Source organism: Hypanus sabinus, unplaced genomic scaffold (assembly GCF_030144855.1).
Source record: "Hypanus sabinus isolate sHypSab1 unplaced genomic scaffold, sHypSab1.hap1 scaffold_315, whole genome shotgun sequence".
Taxonomy (NCBI): domain Eukaryota; kingdom Metazoa; phylum Chordata; class Chondrichthyes; order Myliobatiformes; family Dasyatidae; genus Hypanus; species Hypanus sabinus.
Window position 1 is genome coordinate 230430 of NW_026781226.1, and position 15111 is coordinate 245540.

General features: G+C 45.7%; 1 protein-coding gene across 2 annotated transcripts in view; it reads left to right on the plus strand.

The window, feature by feature from the left end:
- Positions 1-15111, plus strand: part of LOC132388389 (NACHT, LRR and PYD domains-containing protein 14-like) — a 54886-nt gene that overhangs the window by 35394 nt on the left and 4381 nt on the right. For both annotated transcript variants that reach the window (XM_059960735.1, XM_059960736.1), the window contains exon 8: positions 12663-12749. In XM_059960735.1, the coding sequence (XP_059816718.1) occupies positions 12663-12749 (87 nt within the window). The remainder of the gene's footprint in view (positions 1-12662; positions 12750-15111) is intronic.

Consider the following 15111-nt stretch of genomic DNA (forward strand, 5'->3'; position numbering starts at 1 on the left):
ACCCTCATAATATTGTAAACCTCTATCAAATCTCCCTTCATTCTTCTATGCTACAAGGAATAAAGTCCTAATCTGTTCAATCTTTCCTTGTAACTCAACTCCTGATGACCCGGCAACATCCTAGTAAATTTTCTCTGCACTTTATCAAACTTACTGATATCCTTCCTATAGTTCAGTGACCAGAACTGCACACAATACTCCAAATTTTGCCTCACCAATGTCTCATACAACCTCACCATAATATTCCAACTCCTATACTCAGTACTTTTATTTATGAATGCCAGGATGCCAAAAGCCTTCTTTACAGCCCTGTCCACCTGTGATGCCACTTTCAGGGAATTATGTATCTGAACCCCCAGCTCCCTTTGTTCCTCCGCTCTCTTCAGTGCCCTACTGTTTATCGGGTATGTCGTACCTTGATTTGTCCTTCCAAAATGGAACACCTCACACTTGTCTGCATTAAATTCCATCTGCCATTTTCTGGCCCATTCTTCCAGTTGGTTCAGATCCCTCTGCAAGCTTTGAAAGCCTTCCTCGCTGTCCACAACACCTCTATCTTAGTGTCATCCACAAACCTGCTCATCCAATTTATCACATTATCATCTACATCATTGATATAGACAACAAACAACGATGGTCCCAGCACAGATCCCTGAGACACACCACTAGTCACAGGCCTCCAGTCTGAGAAGCAATCATCCAATACCACTCTCTGTCTTCTCCCACACAGATAATTCGAATCCAGTTTACAACCTCTCCATGGATACCTAGTGTCTGGACCTTTAGAACTAACTTATTACGTGGGACCTTGTCAAAGGCCTTACAAAAGTCAATGTAGACAACATCCACAGCCTTGCCTTCATATGCATTCTTGGTAACCTCCTCGAAAAACTACAGGATTCATTAAACACAATCTACCACACACAAATTCATGCTGACTATCTTTAATCAGCCCTTGGCTGTCCAAATCCTTGTATATCCGATCTCTCAGAAAACCTTCCAATAATTTACCTACTACTGATGTCAGGCTCACTGGCCTGTGTTACGTATTCAGGCAACAATAAATATATGAGTTCGGCAAGGGTTTCTTATAACAATCAACACGTTTATTAAACACAGAAAACAAACACCCCAAAAGTAAACAAACACTACCGTAACCGGAAACAGCTGCTGAGCGGCAGTCCAAACAGTTCGTAAAGTGATATTCCAGAAACAGTTCTTTAAAGTGGTATTGCCAAAAGTTCGATATGCTCACAGTCCATCTAAAAGGAGAGACTTTATAAGACGATTTAGGTTCTCTTTCACGTCGTTTGCTTCGATCCCCGACGTCGAACTTCCCACGAAGAATTCACGAAACAGAACGGCTTAAAGGCACTGACCTTTCCTTCTCCACTACCTTCAATCCTTTCTAGTTAAACCTAGGGATTAACAAGAAGATAGTCAATGAAATCCTTCCAAATAAGGATCAAACAAAGGTCGCCCCCGTTTCACCGTAGAAAGCGATTCTCCTCGATCTTCACTCTCCACTAATTCCGAACTAGCAGAATCGTAAAGAACCTGCTGGCAATGACCTCTTAAACTTTAGGCATTAAATAAAAACTTCATCCTTCAGCTAAACTGCGTCATCACTTCAAACACGCAGTGGCATGAAATCAACCTGGCAAATCCAGCCACGAACTGCCCCTCCTCACAGGGTGGGGTCTACCTTTTATAACCTGTAAAAAAAAACCATCACATGATCTCTACTGGCGGGAAAATGACGTCATTCCACCATCACAAGACCATCACCTCAAGACCAGCACAGCTTCAAACCCAGTCACGTGACAAGGGCTCCACTGTCATGTGTCACGAGTACATAACACCTGTAATTGCCTGGTGTACTTTAGAGCCTTTTTCAAACAACGGAAGAACATGAGCTACCCTCCTATCCTCCGGCACCGCACCCGTGGCTGAGGACATTTTAAGTATTTCTGCCAGGGCCCCTGCAATTTCTACATTAGTCTCTCTCAAGATCCGAGAAAATATCAAGTCAGGCCCGGAGATTTATCTACCTTTATTCACTGTAAGGCAGCAAGCAGCTCCTCCTCTTTAATCTCTATATGTTCCATGACACTACTGTTGGTTTCCCTTAATTCTATATCCGCTATGCCAGTTTCCTGAGTAAACACTGACACAAAAAACTGTTTAAGATCTCCCCCATCTCGTGAGGCTCCAACATAGACAACCACTCTGATCTTCCAGGGGACCAATTTTGTTCTTTACTATCCTTTTACTCTTAATTTACTTGAAGAAACCCTTTGGGTTTACCTTCATATTATCTGCCAAAGCAACCTCATGTCTTCTTTTTGCTTTCCTGATTTCCTTCTTTAATATTACCTTACATTTTCTATACACTTCAAGTACCTCATTTGTCCCTTGTTGCCTATACCTGCTAAACACCTGCTTAACCACATCGCCAATATCCGTTGAAAACCAAGGTTCCCTCTGCCTGTTAACTTTGCCTTTATTCCTGGCAGGAACATGCAGACTCTGCGCTCTCAAAATTTCACCCTTGAAGGTGTTCCACTTACTGAACACATCCTTGCCAGAAAACAACTTATCCCAATCCACTTTTCCCAGATCCTCTCTCATTTCCACAAAATTGGCCCTTCTCCATTTTAGAACCTTAACTGGTGGACCAGTCCTATCCTGATCCAAAATTATCTTGAAACTAATGACATTATGGTGACTGGACCAAAAATGTTTGCTTAAAGATACTGCTGTCACCAGACCAGTCTGGTTCCCTAATAGGAGATCAGGTACTGCACCCTCTCTCGTTGGTACCTCAACATATTGATTTAGAAAACTTTCCTGAACATATTTGATAAACTCCACGCCATCTGACTCTTTCTCAGACTGGGCGTCCCCATCAATATGCGGAAAGTTAAAATCCCCTTCTATTACAACTTTCTGTTTCTTACATTGGTCTGCTACCTCTCTACAGATTTGCTCCTCCAATTCTCTCTGCCTATTGGGCGGTCTATAATACAACCCTATTAGTGTGGTCACACCTTTCCCGTTCCTCAGCTCCACCCATATGGCCTCTGTAGACGAACCCTCTGGGCTCTCCCGTCTACACACAGCTGTGATATTCTCCCTGACTGGTAATGCCACTCCATCCCCTTTCATCCCTCCCCCCTATCACATCTGAAACAATGGAAACCCAGAACATGAAGCTGCCAGTCCTGCCCCTCCTGCACACCGTCTTAAAATAGCAATAATGTCAAAATTATCATGTGCCAATCCACGCCCTAAACTCATCGGCCTTACCTACAATACTCCTTGCATGGAAATAGATGCACCTGAGAACATTTCTATCACGTACACACCTTTGATATCTGCCTATACAAGCAGTCATTGCATGACCCTTACCCTCCACCACCTCACTATCTGCTCTCACACTCTACCCCCTCCACCTACAATCTAGTTTAAAACCCCCGGAGCAGAACTTGCTAAGCTACGGGCAAGGATATTAGTCCCCTCCAGTTCAGATGCAACCTGTCCAATTCAAACTGGTCGCACCTCCCCTGGAAGAAATCCCAATTGTCCAGAACCATGAACTCCTCCCTCATGCACCATCTCCTCAGCCACGTATTTAGCTGCATTATCTTCCTATTTCTAGCCTCACTAGCACACGGCACAGTTAGCAATCCACCTGTGTGATCTCGCGTTCCCAACGCCCTTTCATCCTCTGGGCTCTCTGTTCCCACTCCCCCTTCCTTCCAACAGTTGGATCTCTCCTCAGCATCCACCTTCCTCCTGTGGGATCTCTCATTCCCATCCCCCTTCCTTCTGTGGGATCTCTCACTACCATCCCCCTTCCTGCCGTGGAATCTTTCTTCCCCATCCCCCTTCCTTCTGTGGGATCGCTCATCCCCATACCCCTTCCTCCTGTGGGCTCTTTGTTCCCTATACACCTTCCACCTGTGGGATCTCTCATCACCAGCTCCCTTCCTCCTGATGAATTTCTCTTCCCCATCCCCATTCCTAAAGTGGAATCTCTCTTCTCCACACCCCATGCTCCTGTAGGATCTCTCTTCCGCATCCCATTTCACCCTCTGGGGCCTCTGTTCCCATCCCACTTCCATCTGTGGGATCTCACTTCCCCATCAACTTCCTGCTGTTGGATCTCTCTTCCGCATCCCCCTTCCTCCTGTGGCATTTAACCTCCCCACCCATTTCTTCCTGTGGGATCTCTCTTCCCTATCCCATTTCCTACTGTGGGTTCCCCATCCCACTTCCTCCCGTAGCATTTATTTTCCCCATCCCTCTCCCTCCTATGGGATCTCTCCTACTCATCCCCCAACCTCCTGTATGATCCCGCTTCCCCACCCACTTCCTTCTGTTTCGTTTCTCGTCCCCATCCCCATCATCCTATGGGATCTCTATTCCCCATTCCCCTTCCTTCTGTGAGATCTCTCTTCCCCATCCCACTTCCTCCTGTGGGACCTCTCTTCCCAATCCCCCTTCCTCCTGTGGGATCTCTCTTCCACATCCCCCTTCCTCCGGTGGGATTGCTTTTCCCCCTCCCCTTTCCTCCTGTGGGATCTCTCTTCCCCTTCCCACATCCTGCTGTGGGATATCCCTTCCGCATCTTCCCGCCTGAGTGAACTCTCCTCCCCACACCCCTTCATAGAATCATAAAATCATAAAACACCAGCACACAGAAAACAAGCCATTCGGCCCTTCTGCTCTGTGCTGAAACTTTATTCCACTTGTCCCATTGACCTGAACCCAGTCTATAACCTTCCAGACCTCTCCCATCCATGTATCTATCCAATTTATTCTTAAAGCTTAAGAGTGAGTCCACATTTTCTACATCAGATGGCAGCTCGTTCCACATTCTCACCACATTCTCAGTGAAGAATTTCCCCCGATACCTTTCCCCTTTCACCCCGAAGCCAAGTCCTCTTGTAATTTATCTCACCTAATCTATGTGGAAAGAGCCTATTCACATTTACCCTGTCTATACCCCTCAGAGTTTTGTAAACCGCTTTGAAATATTCCCGCATTCTTCTATGCTCCAAGGAATAAAGTCCTAACCTGTTCAATCATTCGCTGTAACTCAACTCCTGAAGACCGGGCAACATCCTAGTAAATCTTCTCTGCACTCTTTCAATCTTACTGATATCCTTCCAATAGTTCAGTGACCAGAACTGCACAGAATACTCCAGATTTGGCCTTACCGATGTCCTATACAACCTCAACATAACATTCCAACTCCTATACTCAGTACTTTGAGTTATGAATGCTAGGATGCCAAAAGCCTTCTTTACAACCCTGTCCACCTGTGACGCCACTTTCAGGGAATTATGTATCTGAACTCCCAGATCCCTTTGACCCTCCGCACTCCTCAGTGCCCTACCAGTTACTGTGTATGTCTTACCTTGATTTGTCCTTCCGAAATGCAACACCTCACACATTTCTGTATTAAAGTGGTGAATAGTGGTGTGTCTCAGGGATCTGTACTGGGTCCAATGTTGTTTGTCATATACATTAATGTTCTGGATGAAGGAATGGTAAATTGGATTAGGAAGTATGCAGATAATACTCAGATAGTTGTTGTGGATAATGAAGGTTTTCAAATCTTGTTGTTCAAAGATTTAGGCCACTGCGAAGAGTGGGCTGAAAGATGGTATATGGAGTTTAATGCTGATATGTGTGAGGTGATACATTTTGGTAGGAATAATCCAAAAAGGACATATATGGTAAATGGTAGGGCACTGAGGAATGCAGTAGAACAGTGATCCAGGAATAATGGTGCATAATTCCCAGAAGGTTGAATCTCATGTGGATAGGGTGGTGCAGAAAACTTTTGGTATGCTGGTCTTTATAAATCAGAGCATTGAGTATAAGAGTTGGGATGTAATGTTAAAATTGTACAAGGCATTGTTAAGGCCAAATTTGGAGTATTGTGTACAGTTCTGGTCACCTAATTATAGGAAAGATGTCAACAAAACAGAGAGAGTATAGAATAAATTTACCAGAATGTTACCTGGGTTTCAGCACCTACGTTACAGGGAAAGATTGAACAAGTTAGGTCTTTATCCTTCGGAGCATAGAAGGATGAGGGGGGACTTGAAAGAGGTATTTAAAATTATGAGGGGGATAGATAGAGTTGATGTAGATAGTCTTTTTCCATTCAGAGTAGGGGAGATTCGAACAAGAGGGAATGAGTTGAGAGTGAAAGGGCAAAAGTTTAGGGGTAACACAAGGGAGAACTTCTTTACTCAGAGAGTGGTAGCTATGTGGAATGAGCTTCCAGTCAATGTGGTAGAGGCAGGTTCAATTTTGTCATTTAAAAAAAAAATTGGATAGGTATATGGACAGGAAAGGAATGGAATGGGGGGTTATTGGCTGAGTGCAAGTAGGTGGGGCTAGGTGAGAGTAAGCATTCGGCACAGACCAGAAAGGCTGAGATGGCCTGTTTCCGTGCTGTGATTGTTATATTGTTAAATGTCATACGTCATAAATTCCATCTGCCATTTTTTGGCTCATTTTTCCAGTTGGTCCAGATCCCTCTGCAAGCTTTGAAAGCCTTCCTCGCTCTCCACAACGCCTCCAATCTTAGTGTCATCAGCAAACCTGCTGATCCAATTTATCACATTATCTTCTAGATCATTGATACAGACAACAAACAACAATGGTCCCAGCACAGATCCCTGAGACACACCACCAGTCTGTGAAACAATCATCCACTACCACTCTCTGTCTTCTCCCACACAGCCAATTTGAATCCAGTTTACAACCTCTCCATGGATACCTAGTGTCTGAACATTTTGAACTAACTTATTACGTGGGACCTTGTCAGAGGCCTTACAAAAGTCCATGTAGACAACATCCACAGCCTTTCCTTCATATGCATTCTTGGTAACCTCCTCGAAAAACACTACAGGATTCATTAAACACAATCTAACACATACAAAGCCATGTTGACTATCGTTAATCAGCCCTTGGCTGTCCAAATCCTTGTATATCCGATCTCTCAGAACAACTTCTGACAATTTACCTAGTACTGATGTCAGGCTCACTGGTCTGTAATTACCTGGTGTACATTTGGAGCCTTTTTCAAACAACGGAACAAAATGAGCTACCCTCCAATCCTCCGGCACCGCACCCCTGGCTGAGGATATTTTAAATATCTCTGCCAGGGCCCCTGCAATTTCTACATTAGTCTCTCTCAAGATACGAGGGAATATCATGTCAGTTCCGGGGGATTTATCTACCTTTATTCGCTGTAAGGCAGCAAGCAGCTCCTCCTCTTTAATCTCTATATGTTCCATGACACTGCTGCTTGTTTGCCTTCATTCCATATCCGCTATGGCAGTTTCCTGAGTAAACACTGACGCAAAAAAACTGTTTAAGAACTCCCCCATCTCGTGAGGCTCCAACATAGACGACCACTCTGATCTTCTAGGGGACCAATTTTATCCTTAAAATCCTTTTACTGTCAATATACTTGTAGAAACCCTTTGGGTTTACCTTAGCATTATCTGCCAAAGCAACCTCATGTCTTCTTTTTGCCTTCCTGATTTCCTTCTTTAGTATTTGCTTACATTTTCTATACTCTTCAAGTACCTCATTTGTTCCTTGTTTCCTATAGCTGCTAAACACCTACTTAAGTAGATCGCCAATATCCCTTGAAAACCAAGGTTCCCTCTGCCTGTTAACTTTACCTTTAATGCTGGCAGGAACACGCAAACTCTGCACTCTCAAAATTTCACCCTTGAAGGCGTTCCACTTACTGAACACATCCTTGCCAGAAAACAACTTATCCCAATCCACTCTTCCCAGATCCTCTCTCATTTCCACAAAATTGGCCCTTCTCCAATTCAGAACCTTAACTGGTGGACCAGTCTGATCCTTATCCATAATTATCTTGAAACTAATAACATTATGGTCACTGGACCCAAAATGTTCACCTACACATACTTCTGTCACCTGACCTGTCTGGGTCCGTAATAGGAGATCAGGTACTGCACCCTCTTTCGTTGGTACCTCAACATATTGATTTAGAAAACTTTCCTGAACACATTTGACAAACTCCACACCATCTAACCCTTTCTCAGAGTGGGAGACCCCGTCAATATGTGGAAAGTTAAAATCCCCTAACGATTACAACTTTCTGTTTCTTATATTGATGTACTACCTATCTACAGATTTGCTCCTCCAATTCTCTCTGACTATTGGGCGGTCTATTATACAACCCTATTAGTGTGCTCACACATTTCCCGTTCCTCAGCTCCACCCATATGGCCTCTGTAGACAATCCCTCCATCTACCCACAGCTGTCCTATTCTCCGTGAATCGTCATGCCACTCCTTCCCCTTTCATCCCTACCCCCATCACCTCTGAAACAACGGAACATGAAGCTGGCCTTTTAAAAAAATATAAAAGTGGATAATTCTCCGGATCCTGACAGGATATTCCCTAAGACCATGAGGGAGGTTAGTGTAGAAATAGCAGGGGCTCTGACAGAAATATTTCAAATTTCATTAGAAACAGGGATGGTGCCGGAGGATTGGCGTATTGCTCACGTGGTTCCATTGTTTAAAACGGGTTCTAAGAGTAAACCTAGCAATTAAAGGCCTGTCAGTTTGACATCAGTGGTTGGTAAATTAATGGAAAGTATTCTTAGAGATGGTATATATAATTATCTGGATAGACAGCGTCTGATTAAGAACAGTCAACATGGATTTGTGCGTGGAAGGTCATGTTTGACAAATCTGATTGATTTTTTTTAAGGGGTTACGAGGAAATTTGACGAGGGTCAAGCAGTGGATATTGTCTATATGGACTTCAGTAAGGCCTTTGACAAGGTTCTGCACAAAAGTTTAGTCAAGACGATTCAATCGTTAGGTATTAATATTGAATTAGTAAAATGGATTCAACAGTGGCTACATGGGAGATGCCAGAGAGTAGTGGTGGATAACAGTTTGTCAGGTTGGAGGCCGGTGACTAGTGGTGTGCCTGAGGGATCTGTATTGGGTCCAATGTTGTTTGTCATATACATTAATGATCTGGATGATGGAGTGGTAAATTGGGTAAAGTAAGTATGCAGATGATACTAAGGTAGGTGGTGTTGTGGATATTGAAGAAGGTTTAATAACTCTTTAGAGATATTTAGGTCACTTAGAAGAGTGGGCTTAAAGATGACAGATGGAGATTAATGCTGATAAGTGTGAGGTGCTACATTTTAGTAGGAATAATCCAAATAGGACATACATGGTAAATTATAGGGAATTGAAGATTGCAGTAGAACTGAGTGATCCAGGAATAATGGTGCATAGTTCCCAGAAGGTTGAATCTCATGTGGATAGGGTGGTGAAGAAAACTTTAGGTATGCTGGCCTTTGTAAACCAGGGAATTGAGTTTAGGAGTTGAGATGTAATGTTAAAATTGTACAAGGCATTGGTAAGGCCGAATTTGGAATACTGTGTACAGTTCTTGTCGCTGAATTATAGGAAAGATATCAACAAAATAGAGAAAGTATAGTGACGATTTAATTGAATGTTACCTGGGTTTCAGCACCTAAGTTACAGGGAAAGATTGAACAAGTTAGGTCTTTATACTTTGGAGCTTAGAAGGTTCAGAGGGGACTTGAAAGAGGTATTTCAAATTATGAGGGGGGTAGATAGAGTTGACGTGGATAGGCTCTTTCCATTGAGAATAGGGGAGATTCAAACAAGAGGACATGAGTTGAGAGTTAGGGGGCAAACGTTTCAGGGTAACACAAGGGGGAATTTCTTTACTCAGAGAGTGGTAGCTGTGTGGAACGATCTTCCAGTAGAAGTGGTAGAGGCAGGTTCAGTATTGTCATTTAAAGTAAAATTGGATAGGTAAATGGACAGGAAAGGAATGGAGGGTTATGGGCTGAGTGCGGGTCAGTGGACTGGGTAAGAAAATGCGTTCGGCACGGACTAGAAGGGCCGAAATGGGCTGTTACCATGCTGTAATTGCTATATGGTTATGTAGTTATTAGTCCTGCCCCTCCTGCAACCAAGTCTTACTAATAGCAATAATGTCGAAATCATCATGTGCCAATCCACAACCGAAACTCATCTGCCTTACACACAATACTCCTTGCATTGAAATAGATGCAACTGAGAACATTTCTGTCACATACGATTCATTGATATCTGTCTATACAAGCAGTCCTCGCATGACCCTTATCCTCCTCCATCTCACGATCTAATCTAACAATCTGGTTCCCGTCCCACTGTGATCTAGTATAAAACCCCCGGAGCAGAACTTGCTCACCTACCGGCAAGGATGTTACTCCCCTCCAGTTCAGGTGTAAACTATCCAATTCAAACTGGCCCCACATCCCCTGGAAGAAAGCCGAATTGTCCAGAAACATGAACCCCTCCCTCATGCACCATCCCCTCAGCCATGTATTTAGCTGCATTATCTTCCTACTTCTAGCCTCAGTAGCACATGGCACGGGTAGCAATCCACCGGTGGGAACTCGCTTCTCCATCCCCCTTCGTCCTGTGCGATATCCCTTCCCTATCCGGCATCCTCCTGTGGGATCTCTTCCCCAACCCCTCCCTCCTGTGGGATCTCTCTTGCCCATCCCCTTCCTCCTGTGGGATCTCTCTTGCCCATCCCCATTCCTCCTCTGGGATCTCTCTTCCCCTTTCTCCTTCCTCTGTGGAAACTCTCTTCCCAATCCCCTTCCTCCTGTGGGATCTCTCTTGCCCATCCCCCTTCTTCCTGTAGGATCTCTCTTCCCCATCCCCTTCCTCCTGTGGGATCTTGCTTGCCCATCCCCATTCCTCCTGTGGGATCTCTCTTCCACATCCTCCATCCTGCTCTGGGATCTCTATTCCCCATCCCCCATCCTCGGGTGGTATTTCTCTCTCCCACCCCCCTTCCTCCTGTGGGTTCTCTCTACACCATCCCCCTTCCCTCTGTGGGATCCCTCTTCCCCATCCCCAATCCTCCTGTGGGATCTTTCTTACCCATCCCCCTTCCTAATCTGGGAACACTCTCTTCGCCATACCCCTTCCTCCTGTGGGATCTCTCCTCCCCATCCCCCTTCCTCCTGTGGGATCTCTCCACCCCATCCCCCTTCCTCCTGTGGGGTCTCTCTTCACCATCCCCCTTCCTCCTGTGGCATCTCTCTCCCCCATCCCCCTTCCTCCTGTGGGGTCTCTCTTTCACATCCCTCTTCCTCCTGTGGGATCTCCGTTCCCCATTCCCCTTCCTCCTGTGGGATCTCTCTTCCACAACCCCTTTCCTCCTGTGGGTTCTCTCTTCCCCATCCCCCATCCTCTTGTGGATCTCACTTCCCCATCTCCCTTCCTCCTGTGGGCTCTCTCTTCCCCATCCCCCTTCCTCCTGAGGGATCTCTCTTCCCCATCCTCCTATGGGATCTCTCTTCCCCATCCCCCTTCCTCCTGTGGGGTCTCTCTTCCACGTCCAACTTATTCTGGTGGGGTCTCTCTTTCGCATCCCTCTTCCTCCTGTGGGGTCTCTCTTCCCCATCCCCCTTCCTCCTGTGGGATCTCTCTTCCCCATCTCCCTTCCTCCTGTGGGCTCTCTCTTCCCCATCCCCCTTCCTCCTGTGGGGTCTCTCTTCCCCATCCCCTTCCTCCTGTGGGGTCTCTCTTCCCCATCCCCCTTCCTCCTGTGGGGTCTCTCTTCCCCATCCCCTTCCTCCTGTGTGGTCTCTCTACCCCATCCCCCTTTCTCCTGTGGGCTCTCTCTTCTGCATCCCGATTCTCCTGTGGGATCTCTCTTCCCCGTCCACCTACCTCCTGTGGGAACTCTCTTCCCCGTCCCCCTTCCTCCTGTGGGATCTCTCCTCCCCGTCCCCCTTCCTCCGGTGGGATCTCTCTTCCCCATCCCTCTTCGTCCTGTGGGATATCTCTTCCCCATCCCCCTTCCTCCTGTGGGGTCTCTCTTCACCAACCCCCTTCCTCCTTTGGGATCTCTTTCCCCCATCCCCCTTCCTCCTATGGAGTCTCTCTCCCCCATCCCCCTTCCTCCTTTGGGGTCTCTATTCTGCATTCCCCTTCCTCCTGTGAGATCTCTCTTCCCCATCCCTCTTCCTCCTGTGGGATCTCTCTTCCCCATCCCCCTTCCTCCTGTTGGGTCTCTCTTCCCCATCCTCCTTCCTCCTGGGGGATCTGTCTTCCCCATCCCCCTTTCTCCTGGGGGACCTATTTTCCCCATCCCCCTTCCTCTTGTGGGATCTCTCTTCCCCATCCCGCTTCCTCCTGTGGGGTCTCTCTGCAACATCCCCCTTCCTCCTGTGGGATCTTTCTCCCCCATCCCCCTTCCTTCTGTGGGGTCTCTCTTCACCATCCCTTTAGCTGGGGTCAGTCTATTTCACTGTGTCCCATTGACATTTCTGCATTTCTGTGTGGAACATTTTGTTGAGCCATCTGGAAATGAGAGAGAATATGTGGACTTTACAGGGTCACACTGACAGACTACATTTTCGACATTCGTCGAATACCCTGGAGCTGGGCAGTGAGGGTCATTGACAGTGATGGGAACTCCGATCAGTGATTTACTGGACAGTTTAATGTTTCCTGAAATATCCGAGTGAGAGAAATTCCCTCAGATCCACGGTTTGAATCACTTTGTTCATCAATCTGTCTGTTTGTGTTTAGACTTGGGGAGAACGACTTGGGAGATTCAGGAGTGAAACTGGTGTCTGCGGCTCTGAGGAACCCGGAGTGTAAAGTACAGAAACTGGGGTAAGTACCAGACTGTGGGAGATTGTGTTTACAGTCACTGGGAGTCTGACACTGAACATTACTGTGATCAGTAGAAACAAACAAACATAGAAATCATACAGGACAATACAGGCCCTTTGGTCCACAAAGCTGTGCTGAACATGTTTCTACCTTAGAATTACCTCGGTTTTACCCATCGCCCTCTATATTTCTAAGCTCCATGTAACCATCCTGGAGTTTAAAGATCCTATCGTTTCCGCCTGCACCACCGCTGCCAGCAGCCCATTCCACACACTCACCACTCTCTGTGTAAAAAATCTTACCCCTGACCTCTCCTCTGTACCTACTTCCAAGCACCTTAAAACTATGCCCTCTCATGCTAGCCATTTCAGCCCTGGGAAAAAGCCTCTGACTATCTGCATGATCAATTCCTCTCATTATCTTGTACACCACTATCAAATCACCTCTCATCTTCCGTCACTCCAAGAGAAAAGGCCGAGTTCACTCAACCTATTCTCATAAGGAATGCTCCCCGATCCAGGCAAAATCCTTGTAAATCTCCTCTGCACCCTTTCTATGGTTCCCACATCCTTTCTGTAGTGAGGCGACCAGAACTGAGCACAGTACTCCAAGTGGGGTCTGACCAACGTCCTGCATAGCTGCAACATTTCATCATAAAACAATTATAGCATGGAAACAGGCCATCTCGGCCCTTCTAGTCCGTGCCGAACGCTTACTCTCACCTAGTCCCACCGACCTGCACTCAGCCCATAATCCTCCTTTCCTGTCCATTTACCTATCCAATTTTACTTTAAATGACAATACCGAACCTGCCTCTACCACCTCTACTGGAAGCTCATTCCATACAGCTCCCACTCTCTGACTAAAGAAATTCCCCCTCGTGTTACCCATTTAACTTTTGCCTCCTAACTCTCAAATCATGTTCTTTTGTTTGAATCTCTCCTACTCTCAATGGAAAAAGCCTATCCACGTCAACTCGATCTATCCCTCTTAAAACCTCTCAACTCTTAAACGTTACTTCTCGACTCTTAAACAATCCTACAACTGATGAAGGCCAATACACTGTATGCCTTCTTAACTCCAGAGTCAACCTGCATAGCAGCTTTGAGTGTCCTATGTACTCGGACCCCAAGATCCTTCTGATCCTCCACACTGCCAAGTCTTACCATTAATACTATATTCTGCCATCATATTTGACCTACCAAAGTGAACCACTTCACACTTATTTGGTTTGAACTCCATCTGCCACTTCTCAGCACAGTTTTGCGTCCTATCAATGTCCCGTTGTAACCTCTGACAGCCCTCCACACTATCCACAACACCCCAAACCTTTGTGTCATCATCAAATTTACTAACCCATCCCTCCACTTCCTCATTTATTGTGATTTATAAAATTCACAAAGACTTGGGGTCCCAGAACAGATCCCTGAGGCACTCCACTGGTCACCGGCCTCCATGCAGTATATGACCCATCTACAACCACTCTTTGTCTTCTGTGGACAAGCCAGTTCTGGATCCACAAAGCAATGTCCCCTTGGATCCCATGCCTCCTTACTTTCTCAATAGGCCTTGCATGGTGTACCTTATCAAATGCCTTGCTGAAATCAATATACACTGCAACTTTTTCCTTCCTTCATCAATGTGTTTAGTCACATCCTCAACAAAATCATTCAGACTCGGAAGGCACAACCTGCCATTGACAAAGCCATGCTGTCTATTCCTGATCATATTTTGCCTCTCCAGATGTTCATAAATACTACCTCTCAGGATCTTCTCATCAACTTACCAACCACTGAAGTAAGACTCCCTGGCCTATAATTTCCTGAGCTATCCCTACTCCCTTTCTTGAAAAAGTGAAAAACATCCGCAAACCTCCAATCCTCCGAAACCTCTCAGATCCTCAGTGATGATGCAAAGATCATCGTCAGAGGCTCAGCAATCTCCCCTCTCCCTTCCCACAGTAGCCTGGGGTACATCCTTCATGGCCCTGTGACTTATCCAACTTGATGCTTTCCAAATGCCCCAGCACAGTTTCTTTCTTAATATCTACATTCTCAAGCTTTTCAGTCCACTGCAATTCATCCTTACAATTGCCAAGATCCTTTTCCATCATGAATGCTGAAGCAAATGATTCATTAAATACCTCCGCTATTTCCTCCGGTTCCATACGCACTTTTCCATTGTCACACTTGTTTGGTCCTATTCTCTCACGTCTTTTCCTCTTGCTCTTCACATACTTGCAGAATGCTTTGGGGTTTTCCTTAATCCTGTCTGCCAAGGCCTTCTCATGGCCCCTTCTAGCTCTCCTGATTTCATTCTTAAGCTCCTTCCTGCTAGCCTTATAATCTTCCAGATTCATATC